This window comes from Erpetoichthys calabaricus, chromosome 1 (genome assembly GCF_900747795.2).
Source record: "Erpetoichthys calabaricus chromosome 1, fErpCal1.3, whole genome shotgun sequence".
In the NCBI taxonomy this organism is placed as follows: Eukaryota; Metazoa; Chordata; class Cladistia; order Polypteriformes; family Polypteridae; genus Erpetoichthys; species Erpetoichthys calabaricus.
In genome coordinates, this window is record NC_041394.2 from 118,657,228 (window position 1) to 118,684,754 (window position 27,527).

General features: G+C 36.5%; 1 protein-coding gene across 1 annotated transcript in view; it reads left to right on the forward strand.

The window, feature by feature from the left end:
* LOC114654989 (metastasis-associated protein MTA1-like) overlaps nt 1-27,527 on the forward strand; it is a 294,679-nt gene that overhangs the window by 131,011 nt on the left and 136,141 nt on the right. The window contains exons 5-6 of the mRNA XM_051933272.1: nt 18,241-18,304; nt 25,321-25,438. Of these exons, the coding sequence (XP_051789232.1) occupies nt 18,241-18,304; nt 25,321-25,438 (182 nt within the window). The remainder of the gene's footprint in view (nt 1-18,240; nt 18,305-25,320; nt 25,439-27,527) is intronic.

A 27,527-nucleotide genomic window follows, 5' to 3' on the forward strand; every position in this document is an offset into this window, starting at 1 on the left:
TAGTGATGAGTGAGTCAGTCAGTCAGTCAGTGAGTCAGTGAGGGCTTTGCCTTTTATTAATATGTATAGATAAGACTCTATCGTCTGAGTCTGACAAGGATACTAAAGGAAGTGGTGGAGGCCGTGCAGGCTCCGGTTTTACTGCTTCTGCTGCCTCCAGGCGTGTCTTTGTCTCCGCTAACTAGGTCCGTGTAGCTGCAAGCTTGACCTTCACATTCTGGAGCTCCGTCATGAATGTGCTCAGCACGGTATTCAGATCCTGTCCTTCTGACATTATGCGGACAATAAATCCTGCCGACTACGCCAATTTGTGAAGAAAACACAGGAACACAGTTTAAGGGTTGGGGAGTCCGTCCCTGTATACTGTAAGTCACAGTTAGAACTTGAAAGTTCACTACAACAGTCAGGTTTGCAATAAACAGTTGACAGAGAATGGCAGATACACAGAGCAATTTATATGATGAGGAACGAAAGTAGGAATGAAGGAAGGCTGACGTGGGTGATCTTGAGACGGAGGTGACATCATCCGTGAGTGACCGGAAGTGAAGTCATCAGGGGGATGCGGAAGCTCCTTGGATATCAGGAGGACGTTTTCTGAAAAATTGAAGATGCTGTGGTTTTTTGTTCTTCGTCTTTACTGGCAAAACAAAGAGAGAAGCGTTAACACGCTGCCCCAGTCCCCCGTCTTGTGGTTTCTTGAGGTTTGTTGGGTCCTTTAGCTTCCCCCTAATTGCTTGTTTGTGACAAAGGTAAGGTTTACATTTGGGAAACTCGGAATAATGTAAGAATGTATAATTCAAGCCTACTATGATTTTTACACAGAATCACGTACTTTATGATTGTTAATTGTAGCCAGCTAGTGGAAGACATTTTTTATATTATAGCTGTATAATATTTATAGAATCAGCAACATTTTCCACAGCATGTATTTACAGTATTTCATTTTTAAGTGTTACGTAATTGCATTGTTAACTCTGATATAGATAAAATGTATAAACCAATAGCATAGTAATTGTGATTAATTCTCAAATTTTGTTACCCTTTTCTTACTTCTTGTAATGAAACATTGTCCTAAATATTGTGATTTCTACTAAGTTCGCCTGACTACTACATGGTATACAATACAATACAATACAGTTTATTTTTGTATAGCCCAAAATCACACAGGAAGTGCCGCAATGGGCTTTAACAGACCCTGCCTCTTGACAGCCCCCCAGCCTTGACTCTCTAAGAAGACAAGGAAAAATTCCCAAAAAAAAACCTTGTAGGGAAAAAATGGAAAAAACCTTGGGAAAGGCAGTTCAAAGAGAGACCCCTTTCCAGGTAGGTATCAGTTCCAATGCTAGCTCATATCTGTTCCAAAAATGTAATTATTTGCCAAACAGGCAGATTATAAAACTGTGATGCATGGGTCATTCATGATGAAAGAAAGTTTTTGCTACTTGAATTTCTTAAAAGTAAGACTGCTTCAAGAGAAAAAACATGCTGTTAAATTAAAACAAAAAAAATCATTTTTTAATATTCTATGCAGTTTGACAAAAACAGCATTTATAAAATAGCACACTTTTGCCCACAAATTATAAACCTAAAATCACTAGTAAGATTAATGCCTGATACAGCAGAGGTAAACTGTATTCCACTTTTGGAACTTACAAATTATAGCCAGTAGCACTTATTAACTGCAAATTCCTAGCCCATCTTAAAAGAGCGTAGGTGTCTATGTGTCTGTCCAGTTGCTATGTCTCAGTCATTCCAAAAGATAGTGCATCACAAACATTTTTATTAATAAAATGCATTGCTTTTGTCATTCTAATGGATATCACATCACAAAAATTAACTCTGCTTTTACGAATCTCATACCAAATGGCATATAGCAGAGACATACAATATACATTGAATAGTGCACTGAAGATGTTAATGCTGAGGCCTACAATGATTAGTTAGATCTCAACAAATCTTAAATGGATAGCACAGCTAATTAACTAATATTTAGTTCTGTCACTTGGACTTCTTGTGGTCTTTTCTTTATGCTAATGTTGCATTTAATTGTATATGTGATATAACTGAATCAACATAAGAAGAAGTGCATGTTGAATCAGATTTCAAATATTAAATAAGACTCATTTTACTTCAGTATAAATGGACATTTTGGTGAGGGGTTCAAAAACTCAAAATTGGTTTAAGTTCAGATTCTGATTTTATGTTGTTGTTCGAAACATCTGGAAAAGTTTTCATTTGCATGGTGACTGTGTGTCTGTGGAAAATCAAAATTGATTTTCATGTCTTAAAATTGAAGTTTTTGTCTGAAAAATTGTGTAGAGCTCCTAGATGACAATATCCTAGGCAATAACTGCTATAGAAATTGTTTAATTTAATTAGTCATTGAACAAGGAAGATTTTCAGAATTTTTGTAAGTAGTTTTTGAGATACACAATTTATTAAATATAAACTATAAATTATTCACAGAGACACATTCATGCACATGCATACATGCACTCTCTCTCTCTGTCACAAACACACACACACTCAAGGAAATGTATAAGAGGAGATAGCTGACATCTTGTTTGCCTCACCATCGCATATGCTTAATGGTGAAGATAAAGAAATGAACCTCCAGAATTTAAAAACATAAAACTGACACACAGTCTGCATATTTTCCTCATGTTCTGTTGTTACATGACTTTTTAAAACTCTTTGTTGCTTTCCAGTAAGTAAACGTCTCTCAACTCACAGGAAGGACAACACCATTCTGCTAGTATTACATATTGTTAACTCCTTTATATAGTCTCCAGTTCTTAGAGGCATCATGATTTCCCTCTCTTGAACAATTCTGCATTGACGCCACACAACTCCATCATCTGACTTTTATCTGGGCGTGTAATATGCCGAAAAAATATGTCCAGTACAAAACATTTCAAATAAAAGATGGTAAAATAAGACCTTAATGGCGAATAGAACTAGTAATACAGTGTATCCTCAAACTAACAAGACTTCTGGAACAATGGACAGAAACTAAATATGCATATATTATTTTTGGAAAAAACATAAATATGTCCTCCATGCGTGGAGTTTGCATGTTCTTCCCGTGTCTGCGTGGGTTTCCTCCGGGTGCTCCGGTTTCCTCCCACAGTCCAAAGACATGCAGGTTAGGTGGATTGGCGATTCTAAATTGGCCCTAGTGTGTGCTTGGTGTGTGGGTGTGTTTGTGTGTGTCCTGCGGTGGGTTGGCACCCTGCCCGGGATTGGTTCCTGCCTTGTGCCCTGTGTTGGCTGGGATTGGCTCCAGCAGACCCCCGTGACCCTGTGTTCGGATTCAGCGGGTTGGAAAATGGATGGATGGATGGATAACAAAACATCCAAAGTAGATATTCACACAGTAAAATAATTAAATAAATCCACACTTATGCACAAATGTAATTTATTTTCAGTAATACAGCTCGTATCAGTTCTGTTCAATTAGATGAAGCCCAGCACTCAACGTTCTGCCATTTTTGAATAGGAATTGACCACACTAAAAAAACAAAAACAAATGTACATTCACTTGTATCACTTGTGATTGGGTCAATTAAATCACATACTGAGATGGTGAGAAATGAACAGCAGTGTTCTTTACCTAGCTGAATGCAACAGATGGTCAAAGCTCCTCATCTTACGGTAAGTAAACTGTACTGGGCCATCAATAAGATCTCTGTTCTAACTTTTTTCTGTAATTATGCTGACATTGGATGTGTATTTGTATATACAGAGATGTAATAATTCTATCTAATTTATACTCAGATACAATATGGATAGAAAACCTATGATAGTGACAGGTATTATATATATGAATATATATATAAATATACAGTATATGAAGCTGGAAATTGGAGGTGTGATGATGAATGTTGTTAGTGCATATGCCCCGCAAGTTGGATGTGCGATGGATGAGAAAGAAAATTTTTGGGGTGTTTTGGATGAAGTGATGAACAGTGTACCCAAGGGACAGAAAGTGGTGATTGGAGCAGATTTCAATGGACATGTTGATGAAGGGAACAGAGGAGACGAGGAGGTGATGGGTAGGTATGGTGTCAAGGAGAGGAATGAAGAAGATCAGATGATAGTGGATTTTGCAAAAAGGATGGACATGGCATGGTGAATATGTATTTTAAGAAGAGGGAGGAACATAGGGTGAAGTACAAGAGTGGAGGAAGATGCACACAGGTAGATTACATCATATGCAGAAGAGTCAATCTAAAGGAGATTAAAAACTGTAAAGTGATTGCAGGGAAAAGTGTAGTTAAGCAGCATAGGATGGTGGTCTGTAGAATGACGTTGGAGATCAATAAGAGAAAGAGAATGAGGGCAGAGCCAAGGGTCAAATGGTGGAAGTTGAAAAAGGAAGACTGCAAGAGTGAGTTTAGGGAGGAGGTGAGACAGGCACTGGGTTACAGTGAAGAGTTACCAGACAGTTGGGCAACTACAGCAGATGTAGTAAGGGTGACAGCAAGATAGGTGCTTGGCATGACATTTGGATACAGGAAAGGAAAGGAGGAAAAGGAAACCTGGTTGTGGAATGGGGAAGTACAGGAGAGTATACAGAGGAAGAGGATGGTGAAGAAGAAGTGGGACAGTCAGAGAGATGCAGAAAGTAGACAAGAGTACAAGGAGATAAGGTGCAAGGTGAAGAGAGAGGTGGCGAAAGCTAAAGAAAAGGTATATGATGAGTTGTATGAGAGGTTGGACACTAAGGAGGGAGAAAAGGACCTATACCAATTGGCTAGACAGAGGGACTGAGCTGGGAAAGATGTGCAGCAGGTTAGGGTGATAAAGGATAAAGATGGAAACGTACTCAACAAGCGAGGAGAGTGTGTTGAGCAGATGGAACAGTACTTTGAGAGGCTGATGAATGAAGAGAATGAGAGACAGAGAGAGAGAAGGTTGGATGATGTGGAGATAGTGAATCAGGAAGTGCAAGACATTAACAAGAAGGAAGTAAGGACGGCTATGAAGAGGATGAAAAATGGAAAGGCCATTGGTCCAGATGACATACCTGTGGAAGCATAGAGTTATTTAGGAGAGATGGCAGTGGAGTTTTTAACCGGATTGTTTAATGTAATCTTGGAAAGTGAGAGGATGCCTGTGGAGTGGAGAAGAAATGTACTTGTACCGATATTTAACAATAAGGGGGGCGTGCAGAACTGTAGTAACTGCAGGAGGATACAATTGATGAGCCACAGCATGAAGTTATGGGAAAGAGTAGTGGAAGCTAGGTTAAGAAGTGAGGTGATGATTAGTGAGCAGCAGTATGGTTTCATTCTAAGGAAGAGCACCACAGATGTGATTTTTACTCTGAGGATGTTTATGGAGAAATATAGAGAAAGCCAGAAGGAGTTACATTGCGCCTTTGTGGACCTGGAGAAAGCATATGACTGGGTGCCTCGAGAGGAGCTGTGGTATTGTATGAGGAATTGTGGAGTGGCAGAGAAGTGCGTAATGTTGTACAGATATGTACGAGGGAAGTGTGACAACAGTAAGGTCTGCGGTAGGAGTGACGGATGCATTCAAGGTGGAGGTTGGATTACATCAGGGATCGGCTCTGAGCCCTTTCTTATTTGAAATAGTTATGGACAGGTTGACAGATAAGATTAGACAGGAGTCCCCGTGGACTATGATGTTTGCTGATGACATTGTGATCTGTAGCGATAATAGGGAGCAGGCTGAGAAGACCCTGGAGAGGTGGAGATATCCTCTGGAGAGGAGATGAATGAAGGTAAGCAGGAATAAGGTATGGGTGGAGAAGAATGCCGGGAGTAATTCATGACAGACGGGTATCAGCAAGAGTGAAAGGGAAGGTCTACAGGATGGTAGTGAGACCAGCTATGTTATATGGGTTGGAGACGGTGACACTGACTAGAAAGCAGGAGACAGAACTGGAGGTAACAGAGTTAAAGATATTAAGATTTGCATTGGGTGTGATGAGGATGGATAGGATTAGAAATCGGTACATTAGAGGGTCAGCTCAAGTTGGATGGTTGGGAGACAAAGTCAGAGAGGCGAGATTGCATTGGTTTGGACATGTGCAGAGGAGAGATGCTAGGTATATTGTGAGAAGGATATTAAGGATAGAGCTGCCAGGCAAGAGGAAAAGAGGAAGGCCTAAGAGGAGGTTTATGGATTTGGTGAGAGACGACATGCAGGTTTTGGGTGTAACAGAGCAAGAAGCAGAGGACAGAAAGATATGTAAAAAGATGATCTGCTGTAGCAACCCCTAACAGGAGCAACTGAATGAAGAAGAAGAAGAACAAGAAGTGACAGGTGTAAAAATGGGGTAGAATTTGAAAAGCAAGCTGTTATTTGTACATTTTTCACAGCACTTTTTTGTTTTGGATTAACCATGTCTGCTGAAGTGTTTACAATCTGTGAGAATTGTACCATAAAATGCATGGGTAATAGGGTTACCTTTTTGCTATGTAGAATAACTGATCACCGACTGAAATTCATTGTAATTTAATAAAAAAAATGATACTCCACAGAATTCTATAAAATATGCTGACACTCAATGGATTTTGCCAGTTGGCACGTCCATTTGTTATTGTATTAAAATAATGACAAATAATGGAATTCAATTCTGAATATTATTTTTCAAGATGAGTTATAATTTTGTATTTAAAGTAGCAAGATGGGCATGTATGTAGTGTACATCAAAAATCAAGATTCATCAAGTTGCATTGAGAATCACTTTATAATTGTATTGAATCGTGTGGTGCCTTGTGATTGTCACACTGCACAATGTGATGCAAGCATAATTAGGCATAATTACATTGTGACATTTAGTTAATAAGAGCTTATTGCAACAAACATGAGTCAAAACATTTATGAGTCTGTCATAAGGCTAAATTGCATTTTCATCTGCCCAACTCAATTACACACAAATTAATACTGCAGAAACTACAGGTTCAGGCAAAAATGATATGCAGACGAAGATGCAGACCACCAGAGTGCTACTTCCTTCAATGAGGGTTGAAAACTAGGGGAGAAAGAATGTGGTTGGTGCGATTCAATGGACATTATATATAGACCATTACAGACTTGTGTCTGTAGAATTATACTCCCTCCATAAATGTGAAAAATGGATGTGTATGTTCACAACAGGTCTGTAAAGGTGGCCATGAACAGTGGCATTAAGCTACCCCTGTAACAATCTGTCTATAGTAAGCAGCTTGTTTACTTCATTTGACCCAATGCATTAAATATTATTTAAGTTGTTCACCTGATTCAGTTCCCTTTACATTCTACTCTACTTTATTTGTGTACATAATACATATTATATAATTTACTTGATTCTGTATTATTGTACAGTACATTTGGTTGCATTGTAAAATCTTCATTGAATGATTTCCTGCAGTATCACTAAGGTGTAATTTCCATGGAAGGACTCTACAGACCATTTCATACCAATCTTTTGATATAAAAATAGTGACTAAATTTGTCTCGTCATTTATAGTATCACCGGTGACTGGAGACACCAGTTCTGCACTGTATTTTGAGGTTTGTCGTGAGGCTGTGACCATGCTGAATACTGAGTTTACCATAATATGTGAATACTGTATACTTTAGGGCGGCATGGTGGCGCAGTGGTAGCGCTGCTGCCTCACAGTAAGGAGACCCGGGTTCGCTTCCCAGGTCCTCCCTGCGTGGAGTTTGCATGTTCTCCCCGTGTCTGCGTGGGTTTCCTCCGGGCGCTCCGGTTTCCTCCCAAAGACATGCAGGTTAGGTGGATTGGTGATTTTAAATTGCCCCTAGTGTGTGCTTGGTGTGTTTGTGTGTGTCCTGCGGTGGGTTGGCACCCTGCCTGGGATTGGTTCCTGCCCTGTGTTGGCTGGGATTGGCTCCAGCAGACCCCCGTGACCCTGTGTTCGGATTCAGCAGGTTGGAAAATGGATGGATGGATGTAACCATTTGAAGTTGTATATTTATAACCTTTGCACATCAAATGCAAAGCTTCCCTCTCAGTTTAAAGAGTTATTTAATTTTTAGTTTTTTATGGGAACAACCACAGATCCACATATAGTGTTGTTAATTCAGTTTTGTACACAGTGGTTTAGTCACCACCTGTGGAGAATTCTCTTTCTCTTAGCACAGTTATCCTTGGGATGCGCAGGAGTTCTTTTGCTAGTTGTTGGGTAGCACTAGATAATCAGATTGAAGAAGTCTTTAACAATTTAGTTGCTTTTTATCATTCAAAACAGCATTGCTATTGAAAAAATGACACTTCTCACATCTCTACCTATAACTTACTGTGAAAGTTTATAATGCCCAATACATTAAAGACCCCAACACAATCACTCATTGCATGTACGATGTATACAGTATATTTATTTTTGGTACATTTTGCATTCAGGAAGATAGAAGTGACTAGATCAGCACCAAACAAAGTATCAGTGGTAAGAACTGAAATGGCAAACTTATTTGCGATTGCCTTAGTCACTAAACTATACTATCTTTCATAAACAGACATTTATACAGGCAGGATGGCCTTGTGGTTTAGGCATTTGACCTTAAATTTCAAGATTGCTGTTACTAGTGGGAGACCCTGAGCAGCTGCCATAACCTTCCACTATTCTATTAATAATGCATAAATAAAAATAATTGAACTGTAAGGCTATTTTAAACCTTCCAGTATTCCATTAGTAATGCATAAAAAAATAATTGAACTGTAAGGCTATTTTAAAAACATTTTGGCAAAAAATATAGAAAGGTTCTTCTTAAAATAAAGCACTTTCAGTTCATATTCAGTTTTATGTATATACATCGAAATACGTTTTTAAGTTATTGGATTTTTTCATGTTCTTGAAACAACTAAGGGACTATTAGAAATAAGTATTTTTGTTAAGCATTTTAAAAATAGTAATATTAAGCGAATTTATGTATCATAAGCTGCATTTGCCTTATTCTGCTGAAAAAAACTTAATATTTCATATGAGACACAAGTGCCCTCTGGTGGTTGAAGAAAAGGACTTTATGTCACACTGAAAGCTTCAATGCAGGCTTATCCCACAATTTGTTTCATTTTAAGAAGTCACTTATTTTACATGTTAATAAAGTTATTTTGGACCGTTCCTTGTAAAGTGAAATGATCTTTTTAGTGCTACTTGAAATAAGACATCATTTCTATTATGTTTTGGTAAGTGGGGTGATGACTGTTTCAGTTGAGTAAGATATGGCTGGGAGCCAGAAGTTCATTAAGAACTGGTGTGCCTTTGGGTGTTACTCTGAATAGTGCTGTTAAAGGGTTAGGAATTTTTGTAATTATTGTAATGGCCAGCAGCCATACCACATTCATTTCTGAACAGGTCATCCACCTGATGCTAAGAATTTTGGGCCCTGCAGGTACCTGGACAGGAGACCAACCAGGAAAATCTTGGGTTGCTGCTGAAAGATGTGGTGCTTACTCTGTGGTCTGTGTGTGGATCCCAATGCCCCAGTTCAGTGATGGGGACACTGTGTTGTAAAAATCGCAGCCTCCTTTCGAAGAGACGTAAAACCAAGGTCCTGACTCTGTGTGGTCATAACAGCTCCCTGGGCATCCTTCGTAAAGAGTAGGGTGTATCCTGATGTCCTGGCTAAATTGCCCACCTTAGCCTAGTTATTCTGGCTGCCTACTCACCCCTTGTCTCTAATTGGCTAACTATGTGTCACACCTTCACCACCTAATAGCTAATGTGTGGCGAGCATACTGGTGCAAAAATGTCTGCTGTTATCCATCCAGGTGGATGCTACATATTAGTGGTGGTTGAAGTGGCTCCCCACTCATTATACAATACAATACAATTTAGTAATTTTACAAGTACAGAACAAAATGCAAAAGTAGATGATATCATATAATGTGATTCAGATTTGTTTAGTGTCCTAGAGACCTCAGCCATCAAGCTGCCTCCCCCCTACTGTTCATTCCACAGCTGAGTCAGTACTGCGCCAGCCAATATGATGAATGGACCCTTCTACTTGACAATTCCAGTGCTCCTCCATCATAACTTTTCCTTAGGCAGACAAACATCTTGGCAGTAGGGCAGTGGCACAAAGTGCCACATTTGAGTACCGAGAAGAGAAACAGAATAGGTGAAGTATAGTAACAAATTACTGTCATATTACTTGTGTTTTAGTGCTGATGACTAACAACAAAGAGATGCAGTATGCACAGTTAATCAGCAGCTCTAGTGTGGGTGTCCTAAACTAAAGTATTGAGTCTTCAGCTGTAATTTGAAAGCTGCAACTGAAGGGGCACCTCTTATAGTAGCCAGCAGACCAATCCACAGTTTAGTTGCCCTTTAACTAAAAGCTTGACCTTACACTGTTATTTTATTAATACTTGGAATCAAAAGCAGACCGGCATCTTGAATTGTTAATGGGCATTCTGGTTTGTAAATAATGATAACTTCAAATAAGTAAGCTGGACCATGGCCTTTTAATGCTTTATATGTTAAATGTAGGATTTTTAAATCTGTCCTAAACTTTACTCGGAGCCAGTGTAAGGATTTAAGAACTGGAGTTATGTGTTCGTATTTTCTTGTTCTTGTAATAATTCTTGAAGCAGCATTTTAGATTATCTGGAAGCTGTATAAAGAACATTCTGAACCAGTGAACACCGCATTGTAGTAGTTAGTCCTACTAGAAATAATACATGAATTCATTTATCAGTATCACACATATTTAGAAAACGTCTTAATTTCCCAGCATTTTTAAGATGGAAGAAACATATTTTGGACAGTTTTGTAAAATGTGCTTTAAACGACATGCTAGAGTCAAAGATAACGCATACCGCCTAGATTTCAGGCTGATTCAGTAGAATTAAAGGTGATTCCAACTTAGATAAATAATGTCAAAATACTGTTGTGATCAACATCATTCCCTCCAATAATTAACATCACTATTTTATCTGTGTTTAAAGACAAGTAGTTCTCATCCATCCACTCCTTTAGTTCCCTGACACAACTAACACAAGACAAAATCGGAGAAACTTTGTTTAGTCTAAAAGAAAGGTATAACTGGGTGTCATCTGTGTATGAGTGAAAATTAACATGTTTTCTAATTATAAATCCCAGTGGAAACATGTAAAGTGAAAACAATAAAGGACCCAGTACTGAGCCTTGAGGGACAACATATCTCTCTTCTGTGTATAATGATGGAATACTGTCAGCACATTTCTGCATGTACTGAAATCAATTTGATAAATAAGAACTAAACCAGGAAAGGACATTGTCTGTGAGCCCAATGTCATTTTCCAGCCTGTGTAGTAAAATAGAATGGTAAATGGTGTCAAACGCTGCACTCAAGTCTAACAACATAATTACAGTGAAGTTGTTTATGACACACGTTAGTACCATTTCTGTACTGTGACCAGTGCCAACCAGACTGGAATTTCTCGAATAAATTGTGATGCATACGGTGTGTATGAAGCTGATTGGCTACTACTTTTTCAAGTATTTTAGAGACAAAGGGAAAATTTGATATGGGTCTGTAATTATTAAGTACTGTAGGTGTGGGTCTAGGTCTGTTTTTGTAGGTAATGGTTTAATGAATGATACTTTTAGTGTGTTAGGTACTGTGCCAAGCAAAAATGAACCATACATAATGTTAAGAATAGGTGCTGCAAGAACATCCACTGCACTTTTTACTTGTTTTGTTGCCACAGGATCTAGGGAACAAGTAGCAAGTTTCATTTTAGAAATTAAAGTTAAAACTTCCTGTTCTGTTACAAGATTAAAATTTCAAAAGTGTAGAATGCAAGGCGAGACAGGGTCTCCCAAGGTAGTATGCGGTTTGCTATGTGATGCTGAGATCTAGGATAATATATTTTTAATTTTCTCATTAAAGAAGTTCATAAAGTCTGTACTACTAATATCTGTTGCTGTTTTGCACTGTAGATCTGAATCCCCATGTATTAAATTAGCCAATGTTCTAATACACAAGGATTATTATTATTGTTATCTATTATTTTAGAACAGTAGTCTGAGTGAGCTTTAAAGAGAGCTTTTTTATATTTTTTAACACTCTCTGTCCATGCAGTTTCAAAAACCTGTAGCTTTGTTGTTCTTCATCTGAGCTCCAGTTTTCGACACTATAAGAGCTTGAGTGTTATCATTAACCTGTGAGAGTTTCTATGTGTTTTGATCACTTTTGTTTTAAGGGGAGCCACTGCATCCAGAGCATCTCTCAAGGTCATATTATAACTTGATGTTAGTTGATCTAACTTGTTTTCCATATTTACATTTGACGATAACTGATCTAAATAGTTTTCCACAATTACACTTGACTTACTCAAAGTATCTATAAATTTTGAAGCAGAATTACAATCTAGATGTTGCACTGTATTTGTTTTAATCTGTGTGTGTATTGGTAAGAGCAGAGCCAAATCAAATGTAATTAAGTAGTGGTCAGAAATAACTTCATTTAGTGGAATAATATTAAAATTTTGTACTTCAACTTTGCAAGTTATAATTAAATTTAATGTGTGCTTATGATTATGAGTTAGACCTTTGATGATCAGACAAAATCCCACTGAATTTAACAAATAACTAAAACATTTGCTAAAAGTGTCAGTTTCCACATCAATATGTGCATTAAAATACCCCATCAACACTATGTTATCATAATTTATAGCCAAATCAGATCAGGTTGTCAAATTCAGTCATGAACAAAAGCACTATAAAAAGGGCTATATAAATTTAAAGAATTATTATTATTAAGTAAAAAAGCAAAAAAATGTTACAAATCAGTTGTGAGCTTGCTGGGGAAGAACCTTTCTATAACATCAAACTATACCCTGACATTCGAAACTATCGATTCACTGATGGTAAAAGTGAACAATATGCTGTCTCAGGTGCTGTTTTGTGCTCTCCGGTGTTCAGTTACAACAATAGTGTCAGAGTAGATGTAGGCTTGAAAGAATTACAATCTATGTTTGAGAAAATATGAATTGCATGATATGCATTTGACATAAAAGATCGGTCACACCCCATCAAAGTAAGTGGAAAAAACCTGCCATTAAGAGATTTCATAACGAAGAGCCACAGGCGATGCAGATTTCAGTACAAAAGTGAATCAGTAAATATGCCTAATGACACCAGTAAAACAACAACCGCAGCTGCACAACATCCAACTTCTGACTGCAAGTCTAAATAAATAACTAATGTCTAATTGGAAATCCATATATGCCATGCCAGAATATAGCTGCAGTGTTTAAACATGTGGCATATACATAGACCACAATGCTTATCTATATTCTGCTGTTGTTATGTCATAAAGCAATGCAATAGCCAAAATGACAAAGATATTGTAACAGACAGAAGCACTTCTCTAACACATGGAGCTATGTAGCTGCCATGATCTGCATGTGTGTATCTGTGTATCTGTTGTGTCTTCTGTTGCAGCGCACATGACAATGTATAAATTGATCATTAACCTTCTATTACATGGTGTTGCTGAGCTCCTGAATTGATAACAACAACTCCAGCTTTTTATTTTCTCTCAAGTTTCAATTCTTTTGTTCAGTTTCATTAGTCCTCTCCCTGAAACTCCAGAAGTTTACAATGCCTGGGATGGAGGAATTGAAGGTAGATGTTTTAGAAAGAACCTCCCCGAATGTAGCCTTTGCAGTAGAAAATTTTGCCTCTTTTAACTATAGTCTTTTAAAAAATGTGTCATTTCAAAATCACGTCTGGCCCTGTGAGAATATATGAAACCCAGATAAAATGATATCATATTGCTGGTGGTCGTTAGGTTAGAGGTTAGATTAGGTTATACTTTATTTGTCCCCAAGGGAAATGGGGTGATGAAAGCAGTTTTTCTTTTGTTTCTTAAGGACCTGCTATGATCCTTTTGGAATATCTACAGTGGTGATGTAAATAAACATTTCCCAGGTTCTGAATAGGGCATACATCCAACTTAAACTTACAGAACTCATTTGCTGAAGCGATCACTGAGTTTAGATAGTTTCACAGAACATGATTTTATCTTCTGCCTCGACTTCCAACTACCTACCTTCATGGATCCAGTAGAGGGACCAATCTGATTTGCTTATCACTAACTCTTCCTCTTCTTCTTTTTCTTCCAGCTGCCCCCGTTAGGGGTTGCCACAGTGGATCATCTTTTTCCGTATCTTCCTGTCCTCAGCATCTTGCTCTGTTACAAGCATCACTTGCATATCCTCTCTCACCACAACCATAAACCTCCTCTTAGGCCTTCTTCTTTTCCTATTACTTGGCAGCTCCATCCTTAGCATCCTTTTCCCAATATACCCTGCATCTCTCCTCTGCACATGTCCAAACCAACTCAGTCTCACCTCTCTAACTTTGTCTCCAAACCGTCCAACCTGAACTGACCCTCTAATGTACTCGTTCGTAATCTTATCCATGGGGCTTTATGGATATTTTTTAAATAAGGTGGCTTAAGTGTGGTTTTCGGTGTGTGATATGTGGTAATTTATTCAAGACTTTAACATTTGCAGCCTTTGGAATTCTCAAGGCTTCCTATGTTACAAAATGAAGTTCTTTTGAGATTTCATGAAATGAGAGTGCAGAGGACCCTGGACTGACTTAAGTGAGTTTTGGAATACAATATATGTACATCTACTGTATGGTATTAAACAAAGATACTATGCAATCTACTAATGTTTTGCAGTGTTTAGTGTTTGCTTATATATTCATTTTTGTCCTGTTGTTTTCCCTTTTAAATTTAAAATCGATTTGCTGTGTCTGTCTAGCTATTTAACATATTTTGAACTGTTTTGAATATTTTTTCAGGATAACAACATCTGGCTGAATAGTTGACAAAGCATTAGGGCACAAATTTGTGATTGTCATATTAATGAGCTCTTATAGTTTACAGTGTCATATTGCCGCATAAAGCTCACTATTTTTTTCTTTTCATTTCAGCTGCACCTAACAAGACAACAATCAGTTAATTAAAAGTAGAACATCCTAAGTTTTATTATCTTCAGTTGTTAGCCTGGCGTGTAGGCAGTAATAACTCTCATCCCAAAGAATTGTGATCCAAACTAGTTGGTCTTGGGTGAAATGATCCTATAGGATTTTAGCATTCTAAATATTCAGCCCATCTCAGAATTAAGATATTTCAGAATTGCGTGAGCATGGTTACACCCATTTATTCACTCTTCATGCCATGGAGCCTATGCCACTATCCTGCTGAATGCTTAAATTATATGTGTTGATAACAATTGAAAGAAAAAAATTGTGAACTCTTTGGAATTACCTGGATTTCTGTGTTGTTGTCATGTGGAGTCTTCACCAAGGCAAAGATGAGACATATAGTATTTACTGGAGTCAGCTTTTGGAAACAAGTTTAATTAGACCTATGAGTTTCATGTGAAAAAAGCCCGTGGATGCAGTGTCCAGTTACAAGTAATTACTGTAGTTAAAGGGGAATAACCTTTCTTATATTTTAATAATGAAAGTACTCTTCCATTTGGGAGCTTTGAAAAATATGATATTGTAAAATTGCAATGTGTAGTGGAATTGTTGACTTTTTGTTTTTTCTGTCTTTACGCGACTGTAAGCTTTAAGCGGAGAACAGCAGGACAACCTGAGTTTACTGTTACAAAAATAATTTTAAGATTTAACTCACAGTGTAACATATCTCGTATTGAGTTTAGGGATATTGTTAAAATAGTATTGTTAAAGCAAACAAAATTATTATCTATTGCTAATTTCTTTTGGCTTCTCTCCAAAATCTGCATTTTTAAGGAAATACCCAAGTTGAAATTTATGGGTTCACTCATCCCACTATTTCTCTCCTCATACCCATACCTGAATTGGGATATTGGCCTATGCCAAATTCAAGTACAACACAAGTGCTCATTTATTTTCTTCAGTTTAAAATTTGTATAATGAACTTTGGTGAAATTAAAATGTAATGTTTAAGATAAATAAACTAGGAATTTCAATTAGTTAGATGAATTCAATAGTGACTTCTTGATACCCATCATTCTAAATGAATAGAAAGTTAATCTCAAGTATAACTGTAGCAGCAGCAACAACTGAATACAAAAAATGGATCTACATACGTATAGAAAAATATATTAGGGCTGAAGGGCTTGGAATTAAGAAATTTGTATAATAACATTCAGGTAATTTTGATATGCAAGCTTTCTTACAGCATGTGTTCTATCTGTTATGATTTTAAATATTTTTTAACTTTTGTCTATGTCTGTCTGGGTACTTTTTCTCACTGTTTTTTCTGCCTGTTTTTTTTAAATAGTGGAATCTGTCTCTTTAATTAATTTTTTGAATTGAGGTTGTCTTCGTACAGTTAAAAATATTCTGTATCTTAGTGTGTTGCCATTTTGTTTTTCTTATGAGCACTGCCATTTCTTGGTATATTTTGTGTCCAGTTGTTAGAAAGGTTACTACCTCAGGACAACCAGAATTAATGATGGCATAAAGGTCATCATCGAACACTTGCTAGATATCCAAGATTATGAATTGAATTAAAAAAATAATTCACAGTGTTAGCTATTTTTTAATTTAGAAATCTTGTATTCCATGTTGCAGGAGTCTGTTTCCATTGCCAGTTCTTGTATGTATGGATATGTCCCTCTCTTTCTAGTCAACCAACTGGTATTACACCCAAACCTAATCTTTCACCTTTTGAGTTAGGCATGATGAAGTATCCAGCAAATCACCCTGAGCTGAACTGACCAGGTCAGCCTATCCTCTTCCTTTTCTTCCAACACCTTCTGAGGCATTTCCAGATACTCATATGCAAGCTGAGTCAATTCCTCCTGCCTATCCTGGGATGTCCCCCAGTGGGTCATGCCTTGTCCATAGGAGAGAGAAACAACAACATTCCTAAACCACTTCAGCAGAATTTGCTCCGTCTAGAGATGCACAGGTTCTACTCTAAGGTTCTCATGCATTCTTAAGCCCCTTGCCCTATCATTAAAAATTGTCCTGATATATTTGTATAGGATCCTCACTTGTACTCTTGACCTAATTTTCTTGGTTACTACCCAGCCCTCACAACCCTATGTAAGGGGAAAGATATTTATGGACTGGTAAATCAAAATATTCATCGATGAAAAGTCTCTGATAAAGGCCCAGCTTTACGGTCACAGTCCAGTGCAATGTCAATAAAACTGGTGTCACAGTATCTTCTTTTGTTACTAATGAACAAGTCCATGAGGTACTTGAACTCTTCCACATAGGGTAGCTGATCAACCTGTACCTGAACTGAGCAAGCCTTTATTTTCGAGGAGGGGACCAAGATCTCAGATATGAAGGTGTTGCTTCTCATCCCAACTGCATCATATTCTGTTTTGACCTTGAAATCACAATTTGATACGGCCATAAATACAACACCATCTGCAAAAAGCAGTTATGTAATACCTAGGCCCCAAAACTGGATACCATATACTCTTGATTTGTGCCTAACATGAAAGATGTATATGAAAATAATGAACAAGAGAGTAGATGAGAAAATTACAATGAGGTCCATTGCCAACACTGAATGGACCGAATTTAACCCCATGTATGCAAACATAGGTCTTGAAATGCAAATAAGATTAAATGGCTCAGAACAGTGGCCTTGGAAATACATACTTTTCAAGCCTCATCCACAAGATACACTAGACTGTGGGGTAACTATTAATTTAATCCAGTCTGTCAAGATGGCCGTTGATGGATAATTGTTTGTCTAGTCCCTCCCTTTAGTACAGTTTGCCATGAGTAACACTATTAAGAGAACATATATCCAGACAGGGTTCTAAGTATTATTGAGGCACACCAGTCCATCCCTCACCACTTTAAGGTCTCTGAACTAGTTGTTAATTCAACACACATTCAATATCATTTATTTAAAATTAGAAAATGGGTTGCTTAAGTGTTTAGTTAATGATCACCTAGTAACATAATGTGAAGATTTTCAAGGCAAGAAACAAAAGTGCATGGTGCCTATATTCTGACAGTGAATTACATCCAAAGTTATTATGCCTTTGAGTAATCTGGGACATAAATGAATTACTTACTAGGTTGTGTGTATTTTTTCCAAAATGAATTAGCTGAAAGAATACTTTTAATTACCAATCAGAAACATTTTTCATGCAAAATATTCTTTATTAAATTTAGTATAGTACATCTCTTCATTTGTTTGTGCTCTTTTTCTTATACAGTATACCATGATATATGCAGTCAGCTTTATCTCACTCTTACATTTTGTCTTTCTCTTTGTCATTTTCTGTCACAACAGGGGAAAGTGCTGTGTCACGCTGTTAAATGAAACAGAAGCTCTGTTTTCCTACCTGGAGAAGGAAGTATGTTATTTTTCTCCTTAGCATTTATTTAGTAGAAAGATGACCTCCTTTTATTTTCTAGGTATCAAATAAATAATAAATGTTTGCTGGTCCTGTTCATGTTAACCATTCATAGCAAGCTAGAGTTTCAGTGCACATTACTGAGCAGTTAACATTATAGTTGTATCTCTTCAGTAACCCTTTCACTTTTATTTAGTACCTCTTTAGTCCAAAGGTTTTTAAGTGGGTCTCCTTTAAAGTGTTTAACTATCTCTGCTTGTCATGGCTTGGCTGGCAGAAAATAAATAAATATAAAATAATGATGCTGAACACTTTTTTGTAGCCTTTAGAAAGGTGAAAACAAGCACAAAATGCCAACCCTCAAAGAAAACAACAGGATGAAAACTTATACACTGTAGACTTCAGGAGATTTTGTATCTTCCACCAAAACACAGAACAAGTGGTTCTGAAGCAAGAGTGCTAAACCTTAAGAGGCTCTGAAGAATGTGATGAAGGTGACATCAATCAAATGAATAGTTACAAGGAAGTGCTGACTGTTTACCTGTACAATTTCAAATTGTTTTGGAGTGTGCAGAAACATGTTGATCAGTGCAGTGATATTACAGAGGTGGAGCCAAGATAAAAGGAAAAAAGATGTATGGAATGTCACAGAACATGTCAGGCAACTTGCACATATTACTTACATTGAAACCTGAAAGAGACCCCATTATGAGATAAAGCATACAGTATGTGTACAACTATTCAGTTTGCCTGGAATATTTTTATCAAAACATCCATGAAAACACAGGAAAATGCACATTTATCATAGAAACCAAGGGCAGTTCTTCAAGACCAATAGTCCACCAATGCACAAGATAATCCACCCACCAGCAGAGTAAACCATAATTTGTACCTCTTGTACCTTCAGCCAGGATGGGGGTAGCACATAAGGCCTTGCGACTTTGCAAAGGCAGACTCGGCCCTAAAGAGGTACTTATTCAATTTGCAGGTCCAATTTATAATAACACAGGACCTGCTCCAAATCTTGATTATCCATTCCATTTATTCATAACTATTGGGATTGTAACCACTAGATAACTCAACCATTTTTCCCATTCTGTAGCAAAATGCTCACAGAAAATAGTATACAAATTGTAGCACTCTTAAGACAACAGAAATGTAGAATCTATGTAAACAAAACATGTCAGTAATTACGATCTTGAATGTTCCTGTGCTGGAAGAAATTAAATAAAATAGACAACATTTGGAAGTCAACCCAAAACCACAAAAATAACCAGCAGTGTTTCATAGGTTACTAATCAACTCAACAGAAAACATTGCCTCATGGCCTGTTGAGCACAGGCAGCAGGTGGACAACAGAGTTGGTCTTGTTATAAATTTTGCAGGCCTTGACATATTCCATGACATCAGTGCTCATTGTAATCCATAAAATATCTCTGAAAAAAGATCCTTTGTTCAGCAGTTGCCAGGATTAGTTGCAATTAAAAAGTCATGCTTCCAGTCTAAAATTCCTTCTTGGACTACTACAGGCTTGGCCAGTATTGCTTTAGGAGTATTGGTTGGATGAGACTCATTATCTTAAGCATTGATAATCATATAAACATGGTGCACATTATTGCTTCTGTACACATACAGTATTTACCACTGGTTCAGGATTTATGCGTTGTAGTATATTAGATATTATAAATTCATTAGCTGGTAAGATGGGCTAAGGACTGATCTCTACACCACGTATGTTTTACTATTTACATAGGGTATTTGTCTTTTCATTGTTTCCTCTAAATGGTATAACACTGAAGAAAAGTCCTTGACCTATTTTATGACTTAAGATGGGCCTACCAATCACGTCTCATCACCCTATATGAAGTATCTATTATGAAGAAATAGAAAAATATTAGCACATTGCAAATGTCTCTGTTCCCTATATATTAACACCCCCTTTGAGTTATCAGAGCCAACTCAGATAACCATCCCGTACAGAGAGACAGACAGATACATAAATATACAGAGGGACTTCTTGTACTGATTCATTTTATTTATGATTCAGTTATAAAAGAGGAGGATACATAGATGTTGTCTGTTTTATCCAACTGCATCCCACAAATCTTTCAAAACCTTTGCTTTTAATTTCACAGACCCCATGATGTTACTGCATAATTTTGACTGGACTAAATTATGTAATGCAATCAAAGTACATGTAAAAAAACCTGGTTCCAAATGTTATAGAAGTTACATTTTTAATAGGTGTTGCCAGAGGAGTAGATATGCCTATTTCATGCATTCTTCTGATACCCAACAACATGAAATGCCTTTAGATTTCCAGTGACTACAGTATCCTATGAGAACTGAATTTGCTACAACGATAAACAAGGTTCAAGAAGAGTCATTTGAAAACGCAGGCATTAACTTTAAAATGCATGTTTTTAACATGGAGAGTTATTAGTTGTTTACTTCAGAAGCATTAAGGTAATAATAGTATTGTAATTTCAATGTATCAATAATAAGCAGATATGAAATAGTCTGATAAATTCAATTAATTTTAACTTATTTGAATTAATAGAAAAAATATAAAATTAATCATATAATGGTTTCATTTCAAGAAATTATGTAAACCAGGATATTGTGAGACTTTTCCAGCTAATGATGTAATTCCTCCAAAGCCAGCTTAAAACTCTGTACTTGCTTATTACCTCTGAAGTGGAAATAGAGAACTATCTGCTGGATTTGTTGCCTAACAATAGCAGTGATGCTGATGATTAGGAAAGGGAATGTCTGGTTTGATTTTGTTAAGACAGAACATTGTAGGTCTGACTGCCCTGTAATCATTTTGTTTTCACAAAATGTATAAAATCAAAAAACAGCTTAGCCAACATGTTGTTTACTAATTACTGTTTTATGGGTATATGAATAGCAAAATCTGGGGAGCAAGTTGAAATAAGTTCAGTATGTACAGAATCACATATACTTATCATGTACTGTATACCTTTAAAATGCTTTTAATGAGTGATTAAAGATGGTACGTAAATTGGTCAACTGTAGTGCATAATAAAGGCTAGCAGCAATACTGAGAGTTATCATCCACTCATCAACCTCAGGAATGCTTATCACAATCATACATACTCTTTACTACCGAATGTAACTAAATTTTGTCATTTTCACATGTTTCACTTATTGGGAAACAAGTTGTAACAAAAACATGTAGCCACAGTGTCCCAGAGGACTGAGACTGAAAACCTCTGCTGTTTTATTTTTAGTGGGTGAATAAGACAAAGAAAACAAAAATCCCTTAGATAGCAATGCACTGGTTAGAGGCATATAGGGCAATTTTGCAGTCTATAGGATGATAATATAAGCATCCTTTGTTTGTTAAAGACATTATGATAATTGATATATTCTTGAACCAAAGTTTGTAAAAACACAATTATGGCAAAACACCAGCTTAACTGCATCTGAAGCAACTGTGATTCTGGATCTCACAATTTACTATATGATTATGTTAACTTCAACCAGAGAAATTTGGGAACAGTCAGACGTATAGGAGATTCATTTAATAAGAACAATATATTTTCTGTTTAAAGTTCTAATAACAACAATAAGAAGGACTGCTAAGTATTCAACAACACCAGACCCATTCACTTTAAGTAACTGTCTGCTTCCAACATTTGCTTAGTTTTTAGTAACATAGGATTAAGCCTAGAACCAATAGCAATAAAATATTCCTCAACACTTTAGTCAACAAATGCATTAACATGTTTAGGTTTCCTGTGTAATGAATAAGAAGACAGTCATTTTTAACACAAGCATTTTGTGAGGTTCTTAACCCATGTTTAGCAAATTGGCCTCATTATTTACCATGTGGAAGTGTTTCTCTGCGATATTTAAGCTGCAAAAATTAAAACCTTCTGTTCTTCATGTAGGAAATTTTACTGCAGACATTTGAAGTAGTATTTACCGGTCTGGTTTAGGTACAGGTTTACATAAAGGGTGTATAGTGGGGCTTTTTTTTCACTTAACACCTCTCAGAAATTTTAGCCGATGTTTTAATGGCAGTTGCTTAATATCTTCGAGGGAATCACACTGATTGTTGCTAGGTATCTTCTATTATCTGAGGTAATCCTTTTGTAAAATCAAAGCATATGCTAGGTTCATTTCATAATGTTTCAGGCCAAAATTTCAGTACCTGAGAGTTTGCAACTATGTTCTTTTTAGGTGCGTCACAAACTAAAAGAAGTTGACACAGGAACCTCTCCAAGAACTAATGCAGTGGGGATTAGCATTAAGCACAGCACTTACCCAATCCAGAGGTTTGCATGATAACAAAGCAACAACAAATGTAATGTGTGGGTTGTTAGTAAATATGTGTAATACAAAAAGGAGCCATTTGGCTGAAAATGCCTCTATGCTTTAGTGGGTTACACTGAAAGTGAAACAGGTTTGGTGCTACTGTCATAAGAAGAAAAAAGTCATGTGCACAAATGCAGGATAAACCACTATCACATTAAATAAAAAGTAACTGTTACTCAGAATTGTTAAAAATATTATCCAGCCTTCTTGAGCTATTTTTCACTGTATTCAGTTTGTCTAACCGTTTATTAATACACAGCGAGCCATAGTGTAAGAGACATTCATATTGGTCAGCTTTGTTTTTTGTCATGCAAATAAATAAACAAAGAATTATGCCACTGAACTTTTTATTTTTTGTAATGACAGGTGGTAAAAAACAGCAAGTGCTGTAAATTCCAGCAAGCACTTTCAAAAAGTGTGACATGATTGAAGTCAACGAGTCCCAACATAGTAGTCTATAAAGGCTTTCTTCAGTTCTAAGGCCATACAAGACCTGATTAAGTCCCTTGTGCCAACTTTTGTCAAGGAACCTTGAAATATTACAGATTCTAAAACTCCAAATACAAAACAATAATTTGAGAAACAAAATATAATGCTGGAAAAAAATACATTGAAAAAATTTGCTTAAAATAAAAAAGAAAAAGTTGTTTAAAACAACATTAAATCTAGCTCTAAAGAAAAACATCAAAAAGACAACACAAGTCACTTCTATGTGGTCAACAAAAGCATCTGTTCAACACTTTTGATCCCTTTACAAAAATGAACAGTATAACATCACACGCCATCGTATGTATACTGCACTCTACTAGGAGTATGTGTGTTAGCATAGCAACAACATATTGATAGTTTTGCACAAGGAGAAATATGGGTTAAAAGCTGTCATCACTACTGGAAAACACCATCAACAGCTTTCCCTTTACAAAGCCACTCTTGCCACCACATTCTAAGTATGTATGCCGTATAGTTTTGACTATATAGCATTTGTATGCTGTTAATGACACATAAGAAAAGAAGCCCCTGAAACATGGGATGTACTGTATAACAGCTGTTTAATGCAATCTGACAAATTCATTCACAGCAGATATCAGTGATACATTTTTTGTGTTTTTATTTATTTTTCCATTGGTGTTCCCTGGATTGAGAAAGATATGAGTAGGAGGATTGGATGTCATTGCTGTTGGGTAGCTGAAATGCAAGTCCTCTAGGAATACACTGAGTTAATGTGTCTTTTCTCCAGAGCTGCTAAAAGGCAAACGTTCAGAATGAGGCATGTCACTGCCACACACTACGACATCTAATCTCGGGCTTTTTATGTTCATCCTACTGCTGAATAAATTGAATCCACTGAAAGAAAGTAATTCAGAAACAAGTCTTCCTCAATTCAGTTACTCTTGTTTTATAAAAATGTTGCTCCCCTTTGAGATCTTTTCAGTTGGTGTATGTTCTTTTATGCCCTAAAAGGTTTTACATCCATGCTTTTTACCACAGAAATTAGTAATTTGATTTGACTCTACTATCACCAATATTAACTGCCAAGCATGCTACATGTTTTGTTCTCCATTAAGCAGTTTCACATTAAACTACACATGCTGTCATCTCCTCTGTGACAAATGTGAATTAATGATGTGACAAGAGGCATCCAAGCCTGTCATTTACTGGTATAGTGTTCAGTGTCGAGTACCTCAGAAAAATCCTGCAGAGGCCCCTAGGGTGCTTGCTTAGCAGAACACACTTTCAAGGAGCAGTGAAGCTAAATGATGCTTCTTTCACGCACAATGTGTAGCCTCTTGGTTGATTTTTGTGTTCACTCAACATGCAAAGGATAAGCAAGAGGCAGATATGCCTCTTTTTATCAAAATTTTTATTTGTAATATGGTATAACAATAATACTGAAACACTATAGTATTAATTTGATGGGGTCATTTTTCTTCACTCCTTCAAACAGGAAAATGTTTTCACCTGTAGTAAGTTTGAACATTTAGCAGAAAACATAGTAATCTAGTCATTCTTTTTTATTGTGGTTCAATTAAATATAGATAGGTCTTTATATTAATTTGATCTGTGAGTCAAATTATGCTCAATCATACTAAAATGTGCCTCTTTTTAAGCTGCAGTAAAAGTATCCTACTTATTTGTTATAGAATTGTTGATATTAGTTAATGGATGCATTTATCAAGGACAGATGACTTTAATGTGTACTAACAGGAAACACTCACTTTTAAAACTTACTGAACATTTGTACTTTTATTAGTGGATAATACAGTTTTAGCTAATAGAAATGAGTAAGAAATAATTTTCTTAAAAATGTCTTCACTGTTTGCATAATAGAATTAAGTATGAATGAAAATTGTAATGCTTTTCTGGAATATGAGTATTTGGTTTTAAATTGTGCATGTTATAGAGCTCAGATTTCATAATAAGATTTACTGTAGTTAGTGTTTATCAAATAACTGTAGTCTTTTGTTTCATTTTAAAAATATATTTATTTTTAGGGAACGTCACACTCAATTCTTATATACATATATGCTTACAGGCAATACCAAGAAGGCTGTTGAACAGCCTGTTGTAGGACACAGGGCCCATCTCTGAATGCCTCTTGTCCGTTCTTGTCCATCTTTTTTTTCTTTCTTTCCTTCTTTCTTTTTTTTTCTTTTTTTTTCCTTTTTTTGTAGGATTGCTTTTTTTACTGTCTGGTTTACGACCCTCAACAGAAGACACTTCTGGCAGACAAGGGGGAAATCAGAGTTGGACCTCGGTTCCAAGCTGACATAACAGATTTACTAAATGAAGGTATTTAATCTTATTTTGTAATACATTATAAATAGTGATTTTTGATAGAACAGAAGTCTCAATTTCCATTATTTTGTCAAACATTCAGTAAGATCACAATACAACACACAAACAAATACAGTACAATAAAACTATAAATAGATTGATTTATTTATTAGTGAAATGTATCTGTTTACACAATGCAACATATAAAGATGGACCAGATATACACTGATCTATTTTTTTTTACCAATAAACATGAATCAAATTTGTTTAGACAAAGCTAAGATGCAGTGTATACAAATCAAACACTACATTACAAGAAATGCCAAGAATTATTACACCAGATAAAAGTCCATTAAGAACAGGCATGATGAGTGAGCCTATAACTTTAAAAGATCAAACTGTGACCAAAACATCCACCCATCCATGAATTTTCTTGACCTGCTTTTTCTATTACTGGTTCTAGTCTGTTGAAATAGTATTATGTGTAAGGCAGTCATTAACCTCAAACGCTATGGTAGTCCATCAAAGAACACTCGCATATACTCACACTGTGACATTTTAGGTGTTACCAGTAAACCTGCTGAACACTTTGCCTGTTTGTGATGCAGGGTTAACTTTGAATGGAATATGCACACATATAATGGGAGAACATACTGACTCGACTGGAAATCAAATAAAGGTCCAGGGAAATGTAAGGAAGTCCTACTAACTGCAGTAACAGTAAGCAATCCAACCAGAAGATTATCAAAGAAAGAAATTAAATAAATACTTGTTCCCAAGATCCTGTATGAAGTAATTGCATGAAAGTATTAATCACAATTAAGTCTGGTTTTCAGAAAATGTCCTCTTTGGATAAGTATCATTCCTCCATCCATATTTTTAATACACCTCTTCCAGTATAAGATGTTGGGGTGATGAAGCCTATTCTGGGAGCACTGAGGTAAAAGCAACAATCAGCTCTGGTTGAATCCTTTGCCATGCCTATGTAGGCTATTCCGATGCACACACATATGACCAGCTCAAATGCTGACTAACCTGCCAATATGTGTTTTAACTGTGAAAATAGCCTTGCACAACAATCAGATAAAATTGCATCTCTAGGCAAGAAACATTAAGTTCTATGAATAGGTAATGCAACCTGATATATTGGCATACTGTGGATGAAAATTTTTGTATAGCCTAAAATCACACATGGACTTTAACAAGCCCTTTTGATAGCCCCCCAGCCTTGATTCTCTAAGAAGACAAGGAAAAACTCCCAAAATAACCCTTGTAGGGAAAAAAATGGAAGAAACCTTGGGAAAGGCAGTTCAAAGAGAGACCCCTTTCCAGGTAGGTAAATACAATATGCAGAACAGAACACAAGTAATTCTCAATACAATATAACAGTGCAATAGAAATATTACAAGTACAGAGCAGAATTCAACAGTAGATGATATTACATAATACTATTTGGATTTGTTCAAACTGTCCTGGAGACTTCGGCCATCAAGTTGCCTCCCCCTATTGGCCATTCCACAGCTGAGTCAACGCTGGACCAGCCAATCTGATGAAAGGACCCCTCTACCAGATGATTCTTGCAATCCTTCATCAGAGATGACTTTACCTTATATCATATTACTTATGTTTTAGTGCTAATGACTAACAACAGAGATGCAGCATTTACAGTTAATCAGCAACTTTAGTCAGGATATGCCAAACTGAAGTAGTGAGTCTTCAACTGGGATTTGAAAGCTGAGACCAAAGGGGCACCTCTGATAGTAACAGGCAAACCATTCCACAGTTTAGGGGCCCTGTAACTTTTAATGTATGTTCTGGTTTGTAAGTCATGATAAGTTCAGATAAGTAAGCCGGACCTTGGCCATTTAAATCTTAAAAGGAGGATTTGGAAATCTACCCTAAACTTAACCAGAAGCCAGTGTAAGGATTTAAGAACTGGAGTTATGTGTTCGTATTTTCTTGTTCTTGTAATAATTCTTACAGCAGCATTTTGGATTAACTGGAAGCTATATAAAGAACAGTTTGAACATCCAGTGAACACCAAATTGCAGTTGCCAATCCTACTAGAAATAAATGCATGAGTTAATTTCTCAGACTCCTGCTT